Source organism: Drosophila guanche, unplaced genomic scaffold (genome assembly GCF_900245975.1).
Source record: "Drosophila guanche unplaced genomic scaffold, DGUA_6, whole genome shotgun sequence".
Lineage (NCBI taxonomy): Eukaryota > Metazoa > Arthropoda > Insecta > Diptera > Drosophilidae > Drosophila > Drosophila guanche.
This window is the reverse complement of record NW_022995744.1, coordinates 9589452-9609956: the sequence shown is the minus strand read 5'-3', so window position 1 is coordinate 9609956 and position 20505 is coordinate 9589452. Positions and strand designations below refer to the sequence as shown.

Genomic DNA, 20505 nt, shown 5'->3' with positions numbered 1-20505 from the left:
CAGACCAGACCAGACCGAACCGAGCCGAAGCGAACCGGACCGGACCGCGTTTTGGCCAAAGTTGATGGACTCGTTTGGGGCGCCCACAGCCGCAACTAAAAGTGATTGGGCTGGGGAGGGTGGTGGCAGCGTTGGACTGCCGCTTGGGCAGCAGCAAATCGACGCTTTAACAATTTGGTTAAAGTTTAATAAACCTTATGAAATGCTGTCTTGAGTGGGAAATGCAAGCAGTCGGTGGAGTCGTCGACTCCAAATGACAATGATGGGGGGGGGCTCCGTGCTGTCAAGTGAGTTTTTCGGGGCGATAATGTGCCGCACACAAAAAGGAAATCCAAGGAAAGCCATGGAACACACGCGGCAGCAGGAAATAATCGCGGCAGCCACTGCAGCCATGCAGCATGTTGCCATGTTAGAAAGTTGCCATTATTTCAGTATTCAATATCCAACATCCAACATCCAATATTCAGTATTTGATTTTTCCTTTTTTTTTTCCACGCTCTTTGTCTATACAATTTCAAATTTAATTCTTCGTTGCATTCATCATCATTTTTTTGTGGCTTTTTTTACACTTTTTCCCTGGCTTCTTGTGTGTATTACGCAATTGGAAAAATCGGCATTCGGTTTCGCTTTTCTGATGACATTTGTATGCCATTTTCTTCTGTGCTTTACGCAACTCGAATGTTGCATATTTATGTACGACGATGCCACACCCATAAATCAATCAAAAAATGCACTAAAAAGGTGAACAACACTCCAACTGGTGTAGGAAATAGCTTCAAGATCTTCAAATCTGTAGATAAAAAGAGCACGCCACATACGAAACATATCACAGTTCCATTATAATTAATGGTAAAACTCTTTTTAACAAGTTTAATTGCATTTCTATTGGATTTCGTGGCCAAACTGAATATTAGCATCAATATTTTTTAATAGATTGTCAAAAGCAATCGAGGACGTGGGAGTGTCTCTGGCACAGCCACAGTCCACACTCCACTCCACACTCCAGTGGCAGTGCCAACGATCGACACCAACAAACGACCAAAAAAGGAGCCTGGCAGAGAAAGTGGGGAAAATTGTGCAAAAGATCGTTTGGATATGTTTTGAACGCTGCGAGGGTTATCATTATGCTCTTATAACTGCTTTGAGCCTACAGTGGAAACAAAAGTTAAGGCTAGAAAAATCATAGAAAATAAAATAAAATAAAATAAGACAAAGGAAGAAGCTGGGAATCTGATTAAATATATTTTTATCTCTAAGGAACTGGCCGTAAATTGGCCCAGATTGGTTTCTTCTGTATCTTTCTTGCTTTTATGACAATTTATTTCAATTTATTTAAGCTGAACAAAAGGTTTCCTGATCTCCATAACCCTGATCTTTCTCATTATATTCCCTCGAATTCAACTAATCTTCACCGCTGCACGAGTACACCACTCCATACTCCATTTATGCACAACTTTTGCTGCTCTAACTACTCCACATTTTCTTTCTCTCAGTGTATGCAAAAGGCAGTTGCAGTTATAGTTTCATCTGCTGCTGCTGCTGTCATTCCCCCAAGTGGACGTGCAAAGAATCGAGTGTGTATGTGTATCCACTCGTGTCCCGTATCCCCGCCATGCATGATGTATTGAGGGGATGCTCGCCGCCATCCGATAGATATAATTTTGATTAATAGAAGAGGGAGAGAGAGAGAGAGAGCCAAGAAATGAGAACGCAATCGGAATTTGAGCAGCAGCAACTTGCCAGTGGAGTGTCCGAGTAATTGCGGGTTGCCGTTTGGACCATCTATTCACATCAAGGATATGTTGAGCTGAATTCTGGAGAAACTTCGACTGCTGTAATGAACTGATAAGCGCATAATTAACATGGCCTGTGGTCGGTGCATGGCATCCACCTGGCCAAAGCACAAAGAAAGAGTCTGCCATGAGACGCTCATGTGCAGTAGAAATATTTTGTGGCCCCTCCCTTTCGCGCTACAACGAAGTATTTTTAAGGCGTGTTTGTTTGCTGTTTTCAATAGATTTTTGTCTTTAATGACTTTTTGGCTCCGACTCGGACCGGGCTTTTGCCCGGACGGTTAATGGCTTCGATAGTTTGGCTTTTGTTCTGCAAAAGAATCGTCTGGGCCGCCTTGGCCAAAAAGTCGCAAGTGGGTTTGGTTTAGGTTCGTTTGGTTTTGGTAATCTATTGGTGTCGGCATCGCTTTGACTCGAATACCGCTAAACCGTCAGCATAATGGAGGCCCCGCCGGGAGATCGTTTGCACCTGTCGGAGATTCCGAAAAGATTCATTTGGGGGGGGAAATGGGTCGCACATGCTGAGCTTGGAATTTTGGCATTCATCTGAGATTTGCATGGGCTAAAAGCGGAAATTGTTTGCCAAGCTGTTAATTACATTGTTGAGTGAGGGAAAACATTTGGACAGATCTGCCAAGAAGATATTTTGAGCATGGAAATTGATAATCTTGCAGCAGAGGACTTGGGAGTCGAAGAAGCTGTTCCAAAAGTTTGGGAATCGCTGGAATAACGTTTAGATTTATATTTTAAACCCACAAGAAATTGCCAAAACTCAGCTAATTTCAAATAAAATCTGTAATTAAATTTGTGGTCTATAAACTCACATTAAGGCTGCCAAAAATAAATAAAGCAAACGACAAATGAATAACATAAAGTATGCCCTAGAGGGACATAATTATTTCATTCAATAATTGCCATTAATTCAAGCCAAATGCTATAAATCTGGCAACTGGCATAAAGAGCCGCCCATTAAAGTCAAATCCACTTGCTAATATTTTTTGTTTGGGACTAAATTGCACACTAAAAACGAACAAAAACAGGCTTTTAAACAACAACAAAAGCAACAACAACAACAAAAACAAAAACAATAACACCGGAGAACTCATTAAATAAAATGAGAACAACCCAAAGCGAGAGAGCGGTGAGAGGAAGGTAAGGAAGATAAGAATAAACGGAGAAGAAACACACTCGCAAAAACAATCAGCAGGCAACAAATACGAAACGAAACCACAAGAAGTTGCAAAAATAAAAGGCAACAGCAAATACCCAAAGATGAAAAGAGTTCAATGCACGGAAATCGGATTAGGCAGAGAAATTAAGTAATACTTGTACGTGGAGACAAGTGCGCCTCCAAATAGAAATAATCTGTGGGCCAACGGCAAGTGAATCAACAGAGGAAGGAAGCACATGCTCTCGGGGAAGGAAGTGCACTCCACAGAGTAGTAATCATAGCAGCGTCTCGTTTGAGTCTCACCTCTAATCAGTTCTCAAGCGTGAATCCATAAATCCAATTGTGTTCCACCACGTATTGCACAAGTAGTCGTCGATATTCGCACTCAACTATGTTTGTTTTTGTCAAATGATTTAAACAGTTTGCACACCGAACGACGACGACTTTATTTGCGGGTAAATGCGCAGGCGTTACGAGTGTTCAGATTAAACCAAAACAACACCGGGACTCAAAACCACGCGGAAACGCGGTACAACTTTTTCCCAACCGAACGCGACGAAGCTTAAAACTTGACTGAGCGGCCGAGGCGCAGGTAACTTATTCACGTGGCTCTCCCCCACTCTCACTCAAGCTTGAGCAGCGGCCAACATTCGCACTCAACAGCAGACAGAGAGGGAGAGGAGACCCAAGCTTCAGCGTGTGCGCGATAAAAGCTCGCGTGAGCTTTTGGACAACGCTGCCGGCTGTTATTTGAACGCAGCCAAAACGGCGGCAACGTATCGAATGATTTTTGTTGGTAGGTCTCTGAAATTAATAATTTCATCATTATTTAGCATCATTCGTTATGCATGTCCATAGTTTCTGTCTTAGTTTCCATAGTTCGGACGGAACATATCATTGGAATATTCATATAAGCAACATAGTTATCCTTCAGCTATCTCCAGAACTGCTCATCAATGCCCATGATTCCCACAGCCATAACCGCAACCTTTATCATTTTCTTTGCAGTTAAAACATTAACAACTTGATCCGAATAATAAGATGCGTATATTTCATAACTTTTGTATTTATTTCTCGTATAACTACATAGTGAAATACTTTACGAACTGGGGCTCTCAAAATGGAATGTAAATGAAAGACGGACTGGAGAGCCTCTTGAGTAATTGATTTTCAATGGTAGTTCGAAATGAATGATCAACCGAATAGATTCGAAAAAAGTTCGAAATAATCTCAAAAAAAGAATATTTAAAGCTCTGAAGATCAAATGAGTTTAGTTAGGCAGTCCTTAAGGATAACCAAAAATAAATAAACAATAAGTATATTAAAACTTGATCAAACTGAGTTGAAAACAATTTTAAGACAATCGACCAGGTTCATACAGAGGTCTTTTTGTTGTTGTACATAGTTTGTATTTTATTCAAGTGTTTTGCTCTGTTCTATTGCTGAGAAGGGGTTGAGGGAATTGCGGGGAGTGGTAGCTAATGGTATTGTAAATTAAATGGAGTCTATAAATTAATTGAAGATGCGCTTACTTTGGTTGCAAAACTCTGACTGGAAATAGTCGCATTTTTTATATATAAAAATAATGATCACGACATGCTTGGCGTAGTAGACATATTAAATCATATTAATATCGGTTAGCATCAGAGACACGTTCTAGGAGCTAAGTACTAGTACAATGCTTTAGTTAGGCGAGTAATTTGTTTTAGATTTGCTCACTTCTTTGTTTTCCTTTGCGTGATTAACCTTAGGTTTTGTGTGTGTGTTTACCAACTTGTACAATTACGAAACATAGTTTTGCTTGACAATTACAATTAATAATTGAATGGCCTCTCTTACTAGTCTAGGCCCGACCTATGTCGTCTACGGCCAGCAGACAGAGCACGTACATCATTCCGGCACTAAGCAAAGCAGTCACGGGCACCGTCACTATCCAGGCATAGGCTATGTTCCTAAACAGATGCCAGTCAACGCTGCCATCCTCCATGGGCACCGCAGGCTTCTGACCTGACTTCTCCGTCGTAGCCTGAAGTTCCTTCTGATCCGGCGCGGGTGTTTTCTTGCGACCCGATGAACTCACATGACCCACGAAAACCACCGAACCAACCTTGCAGTGTGTTGTCGAAATGGGCAAGCCAATTTTGCTGGCCAGCAGTACGGTGATGGCGGCTCCGATTTCAATTGTGAAGCCACTGCAAAACAGAAGATCGTAAGTTAAGGGATCACATTCAGTCAATTGTTTTCACTCACGTTGATGAGGTAATTTTTGTGAGGTCATTGCCAATGGTCTCGATGACACGCCGTCCCCACAGCCAGAGACCCACGGAGATGCCAATGCCGCCGTAGATCAAAATATAGATGGGACTTTCCGCCTGTTGCATCACTGAGCCCTCGCGGTATATCATATAGAGTGCGATCAGAGGACCGATGGCGTTGCTCACATCGTTTCCACCGTGTGCAAAGCTGCCGAATGTGGCCGTAAGTATCTGCAGGAACGAGAATAACATGGAGATCTCCTGGGTCTCCTCGGCGCTGCTGGCACGACGACCGGCGGCCCGCTTGAACTCATCCTCCTGCTCATTTAGCGCCTCTTTGCTCTCGATCAGCGGCACCTTGCTGGAGTTGGGCGACAGGGTGGAGCTGATCATCAGGTCCAAACTTCCGGCACTCTCCACCACCTGCAGGTTGTTGTTGGTGGCTTTGCCAGCTGCTCCTGTTACAGCTGGTGCCGCTACCACACTGCTGGCCACCTGCTGCTGCGGCTTGTGCTCTTCCTTGGGCGACTGAATGCGTTTGAAGCACTCCTGAAGCTTGCGTCCGTTCTGCTGCTGCTGTTGTTGGTGCTGCTGCTGCTGCTGCTCGTCAATAAAGTTCAGACTGGTGATGGTGAGATCGGTGTTGTCCAGACTGGCCTTGCCCAGCAAATCCTCGGCCTTCTTGATCAGCTGCGGATGGATTTTGTACTCCTCCCCGGGCGCATTGTTATTCTTGGCCGCAAGCCCAAAGTTTGGGGCCAGCTTAAAAGTCTTCGGTGAGTTGTCGGTCAGCGAGACCAGCTCGGTGATCTCGGCGATGGCGGGCAGTGGCTTTCCCTCGCTTACCAGCGACAGGGGACGACGCTGCTTCTTGGGACTGCCGGATGGCGAGGATTCTGTAAGGGGAAATTGTGTCATTTAGAAACTTATCTAGGGGGCAGCTATTCTCTTTTATAAAACTCACCCACAGAGTCCTCGAAATTGAACTTCACCGGATTCTCAGCTCTCAAACGTTTCTCGATCTTACGGCGCTGCATTGGCACCACCACCAGCTGGGTAAGCACCACCACTAGCAGGGACAGGCCCAGGCTGGCACTCAGCGCTATCCAAGTGGGTATGTTGTCCATGTAGAGCAGCTTGGGTCCGTCCAGCACCACGCTGATGACGTTGATGAAGAATGTCACACCGTAGAATATGGGCAGCGAGCGGAAGCCAGCCTTGAGCGGCTCCTGGGCACGCAGGATGAAGCGGCGAATGGCCAGGAAGAGCAGAATGCTCACAATGCCGCTCATCACCGGCGAGATGAACCACGAGCCCACGATGGTGGCCAGCGTGGACCACTTGAGACCCTCCACACCGCGTGCCACCAGTGAGAAGCCAATGGTGGAGCCGACAATGCTGTGTGTGCCCGAAATGGGTAGCTTCAAGAAGGTGGCGACCAGCAGCCACACGGCGCTGCTGGCCAGGGCGGACACACAGCCCAGCATCAAGACCTCTTCGTAGCCCTCGTACATGCCAACCTCCAGGATGCCCTTGCGCATCGTGTCCGATACTTTGTAGCCTAAAGGATAAGGCCAGATTAGATGGGATCTATCAGAGTTCGGTTTGAAGACCTACCAATAAGCACAGCGCCAGAGACCTCACAGATGGTGGCCAGCACGCAGGCCTGACGGATGGTTAGCACACCCGAACCAACGCTGGTGCCAAAAGAGTTCGCCACATCGTTGGCTCCAATACCAAAGGCCAGAACGAACGCGATCAGGAAGCCAATGACGACCATCCATAGTAGATCTGGTGAGAATGGCTCCATGATGGTTTTTTCGTTGGTTTTACTCAAAACTTTCTCTCTTCTACGCTGAACTTCTATCTTCTGAAGCTAACTTAAATATGATTTACTCTCTTGCAAAAAACAATATGGATTGTAGGGGGACCGGACTGTGATTGTGGATGGCTGGTAGGATGGTTTGGTTTTTTTGGTGACTGGTGCAAAACAATCGATTGGAACTTATAAAATACAAGACTACGGTAACAAATGATGGTCGAAACAAAAATCCAAATTGGTTAATAAGTGAGAAATTCGTTTCAAATATTCTCTAAACAGCCATATTTGCGCTTAAACTTCATTGTTGTTATTTTCATAATGAAAATTAGTGAACAACTCGCCGCGTGTTTTGGGGGAATACACAAAGTGTTGGGAGTGGTGTGACTTAAGTAACTAATGCCCTGAAATGTTTCCTTCTTCCTTCTACTCGAACTGATCTATCAGATCGGCTCTATAGCTCTAGCTCTAAAAATATTCAATAAATAGTTAAAATCCTAAGAAATACACAATTTGACCGAAGGACTAAACACCGAAACGAAACGAACAATATTCCAAATTAAAATAAAACTCCTTCTCCTTCTGTACGCCTGATTAATCCCTGCTGTTCGCTGATGTTATTGTTGGAATTTCAAGCTCAGTTGAGAAGTTGCTCATAGACTCAACATTGGCACCACTTTCATTTCATTTAATCCCGCGGATGACTCCTCTTCTCTTTTTTTTTCAGCGAATGGTTTGGTGGATTAAACGTTCAAGTTTAAGTTTGATGTTTTAGTTAAATCTAAGAAGTTTCTTGTTATGTTGAGTAGGAGTTGAGAGATGTCGAGTTTGCCAACTGAAAGTAGATAGTAAATATTGCAAAAGATAACTATGTAGAAGGCTCCATGATGTGACTTACCTGACGTTTGGGATAGCTTATTTGTTTCCACCGCAGAAAATTATTCACCATGTCTGTAAAAGAAGGAAGAAAAAGGAACATTTTAAACGTTTATTCCTCTATAGTTACTACAATTAATTCTGTAACTAAACCAGCTCCTTCGAAAGCCTAAAACCATTTGAATCAAATGTGTCTCATATGAAACCTCACAAGGTATCAATCAGAGGTATTCCAACCGGTTAAAACAGCTTGAAACTAATGTTTGTCTATGGTTCATTACGTTTTCGAGAACATTATTATTAGCTTCAATGTTCAATTCCATTCAATTAACCGGTAACAACCGGTACACAATGCGTTGTTTTAAATTTCAATTGAAAGTTCATTACTGGAATTGGAAAATTTGAGGCAGTTTTCCAGAGCAAGCCCCGCCCCGTATTGTGATTGCTGCAATTGTTGTCATTTGTCGCTCATATTGTAGTCATCAGTGTAATTTTAACAAACAATGTACTTTTATTGTGTAGAATGAAGATCAATGGCATGGCTGGCCAGGGCACAGTTGCAGGTTATAAAACAGGCATGTGCCCCGAACAAAGGGTCTGGAGGCAGCCCCAATTGAATTCCATCTACTACACACATGTGTGTCTATTGTTTCAATTCCCTACTTGTACATCTTGTAATTAGCCATCTGGCACCTTAATACAAAAGCCAGGAGCACAAAAGCTTTCCTCTCAGACGCGGAACAATACAAATTTGGTGTCCAAATACTCGTAAAACAAGAGACTTTCCCCCAGTGGAACATATACACAGTGCAAGAGACAGTAGGTGGAGCCTAAAGGTCGAAGGATTGTAGCCAGGACAATGGCTGACACCACGTCGTGACAAGGTCACGCCGCTTTATGCTGATTACGCCTGACGCTGACGTATAGTCGCGAAATTACAATATTCGTGTGAGAAATATCCTCCATCCAACTCACACAAAGCCATTCCAAGCGCCACGAATCGAGAACGTAATCGAATGAAGCATGTAATCATAGTTCTACGTCAAGCATTTCCAATTTAGTGCTATTTCGAACTTTGGGAACTAAAAATACCCCAAACACGCAACTGCGGAACATTTTAGAGCAATTGCAGTGCTAATAAAACTGTCGGGAAAATTGTGTAATAGCCTCCGAACCTCTGGAGTGTAAAGAGCGCAAGAGAATTATGGCATTTCAATAAACATGCATTCAACGGGAGAGTATAAGCTAGCACAGTGGAGCGAAGGTATGAAGGTCTATTATACCAACACTTTTTCCTGACCTGCTCTACAGTTTCATTCTCTACTCTTCTGTTTATTATGTCAGATTGATTAACGTTTGTGACCCACTGTTACTCCATTCCATTGTGAACTTACATGTGCAAGCTGGAAACTCTAGGCTCTCTGTAATTGGAATTCACCGTTAAGGCATAGCAGCAGAGTGCACAAAGCAAGAGGGAAAGAGAGAGAGATAAAGAGTGGGGAACCATTTCATGACATGCAAATGGAATTGAAAGCACAAATTAAACAGAATTGAATTGCTAGTGCAGCCGAGTGTGATATAGTGGAGAGAGAGGTGGACTCCCACCTGCTGCTGCTGCTGGCAATGTCAAGGCTGTGTAAACAGCCATCGCCATAGGGCAAACTGCATTTAATATCGATTTAATTTTCCGCAATTTCCCAAGGACGGATCATCGCAGGCGGTGCCTGCCAGGCAGAGAGCCTTGCATTAAAGACCTGCCACCGTGCACCGTTTTCAGGGCGGTCCGCAAAGTACCCCCAAAACGAATCACGAGTGCACCCTTAACACACTTGTTTCCACTTGTTGTTGTGGTGGTTGTTTTCCCTCTTGAGGGTGTATGATGCAAGTTCAAGGTCACGTTTAAATCCAGCCGGGGCAACTCTTTTGGAAATTAACAACAGCTCATCCAGTTACTGTCAAACTGCACAGCCAACGGAGCTCCCCAAAGCACATTCCAATCGATTACCCTCCACCATTCAATATTGAAAATGCTTTCATGTGCGAGGAGCAAGTAATTAACAAACACGTGCAACAAGTTATGACAACAAAAAACGGGGCAAGGTATTCTAGCAGTCTGAGAAAAACAAATCAAAGAGAGCGCTGAATATCTAGAAATAGTCTAGCAATTATTACTGACAAATGACATGGAAACTCATCCGCGGGATACATTTCCAGGTACAGTGAATGCTAAGTTGGTGAGCCGACACGATCGTATCGTCTTACTACGCCACACAGCTTCCATTTCTCACTCAAGTCCAGGGATCTGACTAGCAACTGTGAAAAATTGTCAATGACGAACCAATATACTTTTATGCTCAAGAGAGCAATTACTGTACATTCAGTTTACACTTTTTTGCTTCATACACACGTACATACATACGTTAGTACATAAATTTCACAATTTCACAACATTGCGAATGCCGTCTAACACGTGCGGCTGACTGTACCACATTTTGTGTGCAAACAGAAGGGGCTACTTTTACCCATTCATCAATTGCCTGCTCCGCTCCGGTCTGTTCTCTATTATATTCTAGACATTAACATAAATAAGCTTGTTATGGCACTCCACTCCCCTCAATCTTATTTTCGGAACTTCTTTTGGGGTTTTTTCCATCACACGCGATCCGCAATCAAATCACGAGATTGTCGGCTGATTCTAGAAACGTGTGACGGGCCGCGGGACCGGGCGGGGCCAGGTCGGGCCAGACGAAATAAGAAGAAACTCAACGAGCGAAATTTTTGGCGGAGCCGAAACTAAGCAACAAAAGGCAGGCGTCTGGTGCTGCCTCATTGGATTTTATAATGTACAAACATACGCACATCCATATATGTACGGTATGTGCCTGTGTATGTCGGTAAATACAAAAGCAACAACAACAAAATATATACATATTGGAATACCATTAGGCAACAGCAAAAACGAAGAGGACGGCGGTGAGAGTGAGGGAGGAGAGCGAGTATTATATGATCGCGATGTGTTCCAGAAATCTCAAGAGAATTGTGGCTCTCTTGATTCTAGTAGTGCATAGAGATTAATCGCTGCTTTATCATTAATTTTGCCACAAATATTTTAAATATTTCAATCGAAAGATAATTTAATGTTTTATGGTTTAATGTTAATTTAAAATTTAAATAAATGCATTGACAATCAATCTGATAAAAGAGATTTCAATTTGCTTTCGGGTTGATAGAGATTTGTGGAACACCAGCAATGGGAAGACACCGAAAGTGGGAAAGAGTAAAGTAAAATGTACTCGCAGTTTCCGGAGCAGACTACAGGGGAAGAGCATCGGTTCTCGTGTGACCTTGCGGAATGGCTGCCCACTATCCATACCCGCCCCCACTCTGACCCCCCTCAATCTGTTTTACCCGTGATATCATTCGCGCAGAAATAATTGGGTTTTTGCAATTCAAAATTGGTTTCTTTGACGTAAGCAGAAAAGGTTGAAATATGGAAAAGCGAAATACCGTGGGTGTCTCAATAAACTCTGCAGTTGAAGAGTCACTGCATCGCTCGCGTGCAGTCTTAGAGCCATTCGGGATGTTTTCCTCCGCACTATTTTAAAATTGAGATTCGTTTTCTTTCCTTTCCTGCTGTTCTATTTTGTTTTTTACTTTTGCTTTTATATTTAGTTCGTAGCCGAAAAAACTGCACACAAAGTTAAAGTATTTGCCAGCTCCTCTCACTCCGCTGCTGCTCTGTACTCCAACAAACGAACCGTAAGACTGGCACAGTGGGTCGATTTAGCGCACATCCTATGGTTCAACAAATTTCACAAAATTGGTAATGCATTGATGTAGAATTCTAATAAGAATGAGCCTAACCTGCCTGTCGGAAATTTCACACAAATAAATATGTCTGTAGGAAGAAGAGGAGGCTGTGCCCTGGTCCCACCCACAGTAGGTGGCATCATCATGAATCACACAGGGTAACGGGGAGCGTGAGCGAACAGGAATGTAACTGTTATCCTCGAACAGTCTGGAAGCTGCAGAGGAGATGAGAGTGAAGGAGAGAGTGTATGCGTGAATTTGAGGGTGTGCGCAGGGTGTTGTCGAATCCTAACGGTTTGTTGCTGCAGCTGCGAAAGCAACAACAATGAACAACAGCAGAGACGGACGCCTCTGAAAACAGCTGCATACGGCGGCCAGTGCATGAAAAACTGGAAGCAACTGTAAACTGTACCGCCAAGGGTCAGCGGCGACCAAATAAAAGCGTGAATAACCACGAAACTTATTCAGCAGCACGCCGTTTTTCACCTCACGCCACCCCTTTCACAGTTTCTTCAAACAATTCTGAATCAAGTTCCGTGTCTATTGATTTTTCAAGACAAACGCACAAAAAAAATTGGAATTCTTTTTACAGCTAGAAAGCGTCCAAGAGAAATTGTCTATTTATTTTGCATTTGTTCTATGGAAATATATGGGCAAAAATGTATGTACATATGTGCCCACACAAACACACATGTACTCCCACGCGGGCTGGCGAAAACACGCGGCGCCATCCAGACTACAGAAGGATACACAAGGATATTTGCACACACACACTAACGCGCACCAGCATCAGAGACACTTTTCGAAAATCCTATTCGTAGCCTCTCGATTTCTACACGGACTACATGGAAAACTTTTCTTACGACTTGTCCGCCGTCTTACTCACTTGAATAGCAGCACTTTTTTAAATCAATAAATTATTTATTGAGGAAAAATTTATTTAAGCTGAGTCGCGCGCAACCACCGGCTTCAGTGATTTATCGATAAGTCTGACAACCGAAATAAAATACCGCAAGTAAACCGAGGCAATCTGAACGCCCCTCAATTAAATAGCTCACATACTGTAAAAGAAAATACCAAAATTCAAACAGCTGTTTGTCTGCTAGCCCCTGCGAATGGCAGTCGCATGGTGTTTACGTAAAAGCCGCAATTGATTAATTTTTTTAACAAAAACTTTGTTTTATAACTAAACGAAAGCTAAAAACAATGGCGGCCAGCTTGACTCGGTTGTTGGAGCGCAGCCTACGAACAACACACGCACCGCAGAGCAGTGTGCGTCTTTTTAGCAATGGCAGCCAGAAACAGCAGCAGCAGCAGCCAGAAGTGGAGGACGAAGAGGGTAAACAAATCAAATATGATTGTTATAGTCACTGTTTTTCACATACCTTTTCATAGAGTTCCGTGTGCTGAATTTGCGCCCGGTTAAGCAGCAATTCCAGAGGAGGAGGGACATCAGAAGGGATGATGTTACGCCACCTCGCACCACACGCATGGCTGTCGATCAGGATTGGACGGCGGCCTGGCCGGGTCCACGTTCCTTCCACCCAGCCAGTGTGCCGTTGCCACTGCGGCAGGGCTTCACGGAGCGCGGTGCAGCGGCGCCCTCCAAGTTTGCCAACGCGGAGCTAATGAAAATCCCAAATTTTCTGCATTTGACGCCACCGGCGATTCGGCAGCAGTGCGAGGCCATCAAGAAGTTCTGCACGCCCTGGCCGAAGGGTCTGGAGACCGAGGCCAAGTGGAAGCCTCACTTTCCCGTAGAAGTCATCACCACAGACTACTGTCAGAGTCTGCCCACGGTGCGCAATCCCGAGGCACGTCGCGTCACCGTCTCCCTAAAGCTCTCCGATCTGAAGTTTGACAACCACGCGAGGGACAAGTTCCTGCGTCTCGTGGGCGAGCGCTACAACAAGGAGACGGATGTGCTCACATTCGTCACCGATCGTTGTCCCTTGCGCAAGCAGAACTACGACTACGCGCTGTATCTGCTGACGGCCTGTTACCACGAGTCCTTCGTCACAGAGCCCTGGGAGGCGACCAAGTCGGAGGCCGACATGGAGTTGTATCTGTTCGAGCGCAACCAGGCCAAGCGCTCCGCCGAGGCCATCCTCAACTGGAATGCAGCGGAGGGTGCACCGAAAAAGGCAGCCAGTGCCAGCTATGCGCAGTGCGTGGAGCAACTGATAAACGAGGGCGAGAACGAGTACAACTTGGCCAAGTACAAGGAGGAGGTGATGAAGATGTTAAATGTTGCGGCACAGTAAGAATATGCCGATCGGCAATGAAGATGCTTTTGTAGAAATAAACTAGCAAGGAACTGCACCTGGCGTTGTAATTTGATGAAACATTTTTAAGAGGGGAAAGCGGCTTTTACTTCAATCACTCCTGATCAGATCACAGCCCTCGGAAGGATCCACAGGTAACGGGCAAGTAACGGGGCGTTGACTTACCAGACGGACATATCCTCGCAAGGACCGTCAGCAGGTTGTAAGTCTCCTTCTCGAGGCCTTTGACGACAACGAGGAACTGCAGCCCATTGACAGGTACTGGGGCGGGCCATTTGCTGGAATGAATCAATTTTATATAAGTTTGATTAGTTCTACGGATTCGCTTTTATTATTTTACTGGTGCTTCTTCATTTGAATGAAAAGTGCTGGGTAGCGGCTGCGATAAGTGGAACTTATTGGCCAAAGGACAAAGTTTTAATTGACAATTCTCTACCGATCCATGTAGCTGTAGGTACAATTTTGTAGTTATTTTGAAACAAAGGAACCATTGGGACTTTTATTCTAGAACGTGTATTCATTTGTATTTCTCCTTACATTTATATGTAATATATTTATGTGGAGGATCTATAAAATCGTCTAACGATGCTCCGTTTATTGGGTTTGCGCCTCACTGGGGCAATGGTGCAACCATTTATCCGGAATTACGGCAAGCCCGAGCGTTTTATGTGGTAATATATTGGGCCAGAAGACCATGGCAAAGAGTACTTCAATTTGTTGTTTATAAGGTGCCAATCGAAACTCGCCAAAGTACCGAAAGCCATTTTGGCGGACGGCAAGGAAATGCCTTTGATAGGACTTGGAACCTGGATGGTAAGTGTGCAATTGCTATTCCCCACACATGTCAGCTGGGGGGTACATTTTTATAGTTGCGCATATCTTCCATGAGAATTGAATTTGTAAATTTTGCTCAAAAATACTAGTAGTGTTAGGGAAATCGAAAACTCCAGTTGTTTTTATTATGATTAAGTTACAATTGTGTGGCTATCGGGCTCTCAAAAGAATAAGAGTCACCGTCCATGAATGTTTGCTATACACCGCAGACCAAAGTACGTATAGCGAAAAGCTGTCAAGCCTTACGGCTGCGATCACAGCTGTGCGGTTGCAGTGCAGCCCTGGTCGGACCGGGCGCGTATAAATAGCCAAACAGCTGTGCCGCAAGTTCAGTTTTTGAAGCGGTGGCAAACAATCCAAACGTATTATTATTATTTAATCCTTAAAAAAGTATCCAACCATGGCATCCAAAGTACCAAATGTGAAATTCAACAATGGCCTCGAGATCCCAATTCTTGGCCTGGGCACTTGGGGCGTAAGTAAACTGTAAACTGTAATAATAACTGCACAAATCAAACCACACTGCCATACGTACATATGTGTGTGCATGTTTATTCGTACATATATGTACACAAGTACATATATACTAGATGTGTCTCCTCTTTTAATCGCGTAGTTTTCCGCTGCCCACGACTTCCCTTTTTTTTCATATTGGAATTCCAATTTGGTTCAAAAAAGCAACACGCGTCGCACTGCTGATAGTTTTTGCCGGTTATGTTTTAGCCGGTTATTGTATGTACACACATACATATAGTCAGATTGTTTTCAATTTTAGTGCACAGAATCTGGCAACTTGTCGCTACGAATATTAAGCGATAATCAGCTAATTCTCCACAACAATTGAGAAATTTTCCATTGCTATGCGAATTTAGATATTTAAATATGCAGAGAGTACATATTTACACATCCTGTACATACATTTAATGTCTGCAAATCGATCGCTGGACTGCACTCATCCTCTTTTAGTTTGAGAAACTTTTCTAGTGTTCCTTCTGTCAAGGTGACCCTTTGTCCCTTTTAAAGACAGTGGAAACTTTGAACAAAATTCTGCCACATCACTCCACACGGTACATGCAGTGGTTATGGTGTGGAACACATCTTCAGTCTACAAACATTGGGAGGTGGGCCCGGTGCAGACGTACATTCTTATCTCGAGTAGAGAGGCTTTCCTGATTGCCAATGTTCTGCCCAACGAATTAAAGATACTCTCTGTTAGGGCATAAAAAGGGGGCGCTGTTCAGCCCATTGATTACTGATAGATGACGATGCGTTGACGCGATTATAAATCTATTTTAGCAAGGGTATTATAAGGGTATTCCTATGAGGGTACGTAGGCTCGGTTCTTATCATGTGTAGCGATTATCTTGGGTATGTAAATAGTTCAAGACATACATTAAATTCTAGCTGTCAGCTAAAATTGCCTACAGCTCGCACATAAGAATGCTGCCTGTCTACCCCCAATTAATTGAACAGAAAATGAACTCAATATTTTGACATAATTACTTAAGTTTGCTGATAAGTGACGTCAAGTGGCAGATAGGAAAAAGCTGCCACAAATTTCGATCCTTAATGCTGAGAAGTTTGCTCAGCAACGTTTGGCGAAATTCCAGCCAGGTTCTAGAACTTTAATTTCACCACAAACGAGCAGAAGAACGTTGCGATATTGATTTGTACGTACAAAGACCTTCCATTCTTATTGAGATGATATTGCAAATGAAATGCAAAAAGTGATGGGAGACGTGCACGAGCAATTAGCAATTTACTATTACATCGACTACATGTTCTGCTTCTCATTTCAGAGCCCCAAAGGTCAGGTGACCGAAGCTGTGAAAGTGGCCATTGATGCTGGCTATCGGCACATTGACTGTGCCCACGTCTACCAAAACGAGGATGAGGTCGGTGCTGGCATCGAAGCTAAGATCAAGAAGGGTGTTGTCAAGCGGTAAGTGCACAATGGAGTTCCCTGGTTGAGCATATCAAAATAAATATCCTGCTTGCAGCGAGGACCTCTTCATTACCAGCAAGCTGTGGAACACCTTCCACCGCCCGGACTTGGTCCGCGGCGCCTGTGAGGCCACATTGGAAGCTTTGAAATTGAAATACATTGACTTGTACTTGATCCACTGGCCTATGGGCTACAAGGAGGGCTGCGAGCTCTTCCCAGCCGACAAGGACGGCAAGACCTTGTTCTCGCCCGTCGACTACGTGGACACGTGGAAGGCCATGGAGAAGCTGGTGGAGGATGGCCTCGTCAAGTCGATTGGCGTCTCCAACTTCAACAAGAATCAGCTGCAGCGCGTGCTGGATGTGGCCAAGATCCCACCGGTAACAAACCAAATCGAGTGCCATCCATATCTGACACAGAAGAAGCTCATTGATTTCTGCAAGTCGCGCAATGTTACGGTGACTGCATACAGTCCCCTGGGCTCGCCCAACCGTCCCTGGGCCAAGGCTGGCGATCCGGTGATTCTCGAGGAGCCTAAAGTAGGTACCACAGGATTTGTTGCCAATAATCAGTAAATATTTATTTTTTTATAGATTAAGGAAATTGCCGCCAAGAAGAACAAGACACCTGGACAGATTCTCATCCGCTATCAGGTGCAGCGCGCCAACATTGTTATTCCCAAGTCGGTGACCAAGGAGCGTATTGAATCGAACTTCCAAGTGTTTGATTTCGTGTTGACACCCGAAGAGATCGAAATTATTGAGAGCTTCGATTGCAATGGTCGTCTGGTGCCTTTGCTCAAGTGAGTATTGAATGGATTTTGTTTTTATAACGTGCAATTTTAAACTTGTAAATGGAATAATGGCAGAGCCATGGGTCTGTCCATCTGACACTTGCCGGAAAGGGTCGATTGCAAGCACTCCAAGCACTCGCACACAAATTTAATTTCCTTATTTTCATGTTTATATTTATTTAGTGAGGCTGGTGGTCATAAGTACTTTCCATTCCACGACGAGTTTTAAGCGAAATGAAACCGAACATCAACAAAAATATTTATTAAGAAACGAAATGCTTAAGCAAGAGTCACAACCAACGACAAGTCAAGGCAAAAATCTTTGTAAACAAATAACTGGTGTATGCGTATGTTTATTTCTCAATTCAGTTCAGTGGCTTCTCCTTTTCCCCTTAGTTAATTGTTGTTTACCAAAAACACTTATACAATACCCCGCTTGATATTTAAGTTGCTTTTATTTGATGTTCTTTTGTTTTTATTTTGAACTAATTTGGCCGCCTGAAAATAGTTGCCACGTAATCCCTAAGCTGTTTTTACCTGTGCAAACTGCCAACCAAAACCATCTTTTAATTCAAATTTTCTTTAATATCTTTCAGCGTTTACGGACATCCCCACCATCCCTTTGAGAATGATGAATACTAAGCGGGCAGTAGGACAGCTGCACATTTACAAATTTAATCTGTTACACAAACACCTAATGCTAAAACCGTATGAATAAATAAACACAATAAGAACTATTTCGTCTGCTGTATTGTAACAGAATTTTTGGGGATATTTTTAATATTTGCCTTTGCCAAAGAGTGACATTTGTTAGGCAATCAGCTCCAGGAGCTGTGACGTATTGGCCCTGCCACGAGCGAGCTTTCTGCGTCGAGTCAAAGATCTAACAATTGTTTAATCCAAGCTATGAGCAAATATTTTTCACAGTTGTTTCATTAATTTGCTTAAGGAGCTATTGACTTTCAACCCATGGGTTAGTTCAGACAGTTTATTCAGTGTTTTTTGTTTTTGCAACAATAGAAGTACCAAATGTGGTTCAACAATTGAAATTTTTGCAAGCCCAACAAAAGCATCTACGCAAATAGCCAAAAATATAATGGGAACGCTGATCGCTAAGGTATAAAAGACTCTGGAGCCTCGAATTCGGCCAACAGATCTAGTTGATCTGAATCTGAAATTGGTCTCCTAGACGACCGACCATGCGCTTAATATTTGTCGCGGTTCTCGCCGTTTTGCTGTCCCTCGCGGCGACTCAATCCCCACCAATCGCCACCGCTACCGCAGTGGGTGCACCGGCAGCAAAGGCTCAGCCATGTTGTGAAAGTGTTCGACAAACTCTCATTGAAATACGAAAGGATATCCGACTGTGGCTGCTCGATCGACTTTTCGGCAAGTTGATTCTCCTTCACGACGGAGAACTTTTGGGCAACCCAAACTATGTGAATTGTGCAAACGGAAAAAACCAAATCACCAACCAAGACCAAAGCTCCCAAATTATCCAACAATTGGGAACAAGCTCAAGTCAAACAAGTGAAACATTCAACGATGAAGGAGATCTGTTGGGATCACTGAAGGATCTCTACAGCGGGGTGTCCGGAAACTCCGGTCACTCCTCTTCCTCTTCAACAACAACAACAACCACCACAACTTCCAACGATGGAACCGTACTATCTGAGCCTGCTGTCGAAGCCGCTGAGTCCAGCAGCACCGTTGAGGGTGGAAACTCGAATCAGTCCTCTTCCTCTTCCACAACGACAACAACCACCACATCTTCCGATGATGGATCAGTAGTGTCCGTGCCTGCTGTCGAAGCCAGCGAGTCCAGCAGCACCGTTGAGGGTGGAGACTCGAATCAGTCCTCTTCCTCTTCAACAACGACAACAACCACCACAACTTCCGATGATGGATCAGTAGTGTCCGTGCCTGCAGTCGAAACCGCTGAGTCCAGCGGCACCGTTGATGGTGGAGACTCGAATCAGTCCTCTTCCTCTTCAACAACGACAACAACCACCACAACTTCCGATGATGGAACCGTAGCTTCCGATCCCATTGTCGAGGCCAGCGAGTCCAGCAGCAACGTTCAGGGAGAAGACTCGAATCAGTCCTCTTCCTCTTCAACAACGACAACAACCACCACAACTTCCGATGATGGAACCGTAGCTTCCGATCCCATTGTCGAGGCCAGCGAGTCCAGCAGCACCGTTATGGGTGGAGACTCGAATCAGTCCTCTTCAACAACAACAACAACTTCCACAACATCCAACGATGGAACCGTAGTGTCTGAGCCTGCTGTCGAAGCCAGCAAGTCCAGCAGCACCGTTGAGGGTGGAGACTCGAATCAGTCCTCTTCCTCTTCAACAACGACAACAACCACCACAACTTCCGATGATGGAACCGTAGCTTCCGATCCCATTGTCGAGGCCAGCGAGTCCAGCAGCACCGTTCAGGGAGGAGACTCGAATCAGTCCTCTTCCTCTTCAACAACGACAACAACCACCACAACTTCCGATGAAGGAACCGTAGTTTCCGATCCCATTGTCGAGGCCAGCGAGTCCAGCAGCACCGTTGAGGGTGGAGACTCGAATCAGTCCTCTTCAACAACAACAACAACAACTTCCACAACATTCAACGATGGAACCGTAGTGTCCGTGCCTGCTGTCGAAGCCAGCGAGTCCAGCAGCACCGTTCAGGGAGGAGACTCGAATCAGTCCTCTTCCTCTTCAACAACGACAACAACCACCACAACTTCCGATGATGGAACCGTAGCTTCCGATCCCATTGTCGAGGCCAGCGAGTCCAGCAGCACCGTTGAGGGTCGAAAGACCGATCAGTACGGATCGACTGCAGATATCACAAGACCCACGACCACTACAGAAAAAGAAACCGTAGCTGCAGATCCCACTATCGACGCCAGCGAGACCAGC

General features: G+C 44.5%; 5 protein-coding genes across 9 annotated transcripts in view; 3 read left to right on the top strand and 2 right to left on the bottom strand.

The window, feature by feature from the left end:
* Positions 1 to 3550, bottom strand: part of LOC117579199 — a 28994-nt gene extending 25444 nt beyond the window's left edge. Inside the window, exon 1 of the mRNA XM_034264970.1 lies at positions 3268 to 3550. The gene's annotated coding sequence lies outside the window, so the exon portion shown is untranslated. The remainder of the gene's footprint in view (positions 1 to 3267) is intronic.
* A 464-nt stretch (positions 3551 to 4014) lies between these two features.
* LOC117579193 (sodium-dependent phosphate transporter 1-B) lies at positions 4015 to 12723 on the bottom strand. Its single transcript, XM_034264962.1, has 6 exons — positions 12611 to 12723; positions 7937 to 7989; positions 6837 to 7873; positions 6184 to 6780; positions 5215 to 6115; positions 4015 to 5156 (listed from the first exon to the last, which is right to left on the bottom strand). The coding sequence occupies exons 3-6, from the start codon at positions 7027 to 7029 to the stop codon at positions 4808 to 4810; spliced, it is 2040 nt and encodes a 679-aa protein (XP_034120853.1). The 5' UTR covers positions 7030 to 7873; positions 7937 to 7989; positions 12611 to 12723; the 3' UTR covers positions 4015 to 4807.
* Positions 12724 to 12819: 96 nt separating this feature from the next.
* Positions 12820 to 14064, top strand: LOC117579197 (28S ribosomal protein S35, mitochondrial). The gene is made up of 2 exons (XM_034264967.1): positions 12820 to 13063; positions 13120 to 14064. The coding sequence occupies exons 1-2, from the start codon at positions 12931 to 12933 to the stop codon at positions 13986 to 13988; spliced, it is 1002 nt and encodes a 333-aa protein (XP_034120858.1). The 5' UTR covers positions 12820 to 12930; the 3' UTR covers positions 13989 to 14064.
* A 551-nt stretch (positions 14065 to 14615) lies between these two features.
* Positions 14616 to 18318, top strand: LOC117579744 (aldo-keto reductase family 1 member B1). 5 transcript variants are annotated; one of them, XR_004573516.1, is made up of 7 exons: positions 14616 to 14680; positions 14738 to 14822; positions 16643 to 16785; positions 16844 to 17327; positions 17382 to 17590; positions 17765 to 17922; positions 18178 to 18318. XR_004573516.1 is itself a non-coding variant. In XM_034265761.1 (6 exons), exons 1-6 carry the CDS (start codon positions 14631 to 14633, stop codon positions 18221 to 18223), a joined length of 1017 nt encoding a protein of 338 aa, XP_034121652.1. In that variant the 5' UTR covers positions 14616 to 14630; the 3' UTR covers positions 18224 to 18318. The 5 variants fall into 5 exon arrangements, 2 of the variants coding, with proteins under 2 accessions (XP_034121652.1, XP_034121653.1); XR_004573515.1 differs by having other exon boundaries at positions 17765 to 17928; XM_034265761.1 differs by lacking the exon at positions 17765 to 17922.
* Positions 18319 to 18780: 462 nt separating this feature from the next.
* The window catches only part of LOC117580554 (serine-rich adhesin for platelets), a 5779-nt gene continuing 4054 nt past the window's right edge, over positions 18781 to 20505 (top strand). Inside the window, exons 1-2 of the mRNA XM_034267154.1 lie at positions 18781 to 20175; positions 20299 to 20466. Of these exons, the coding sequence (XP_034123045.1) occupies positions 18781 to 20175; positions 20299 to 20466 (1563 nt within the window). The remainder of the gene's footprint in view (positions 20176 to 20298; positions 20467 to 20505) is intronic.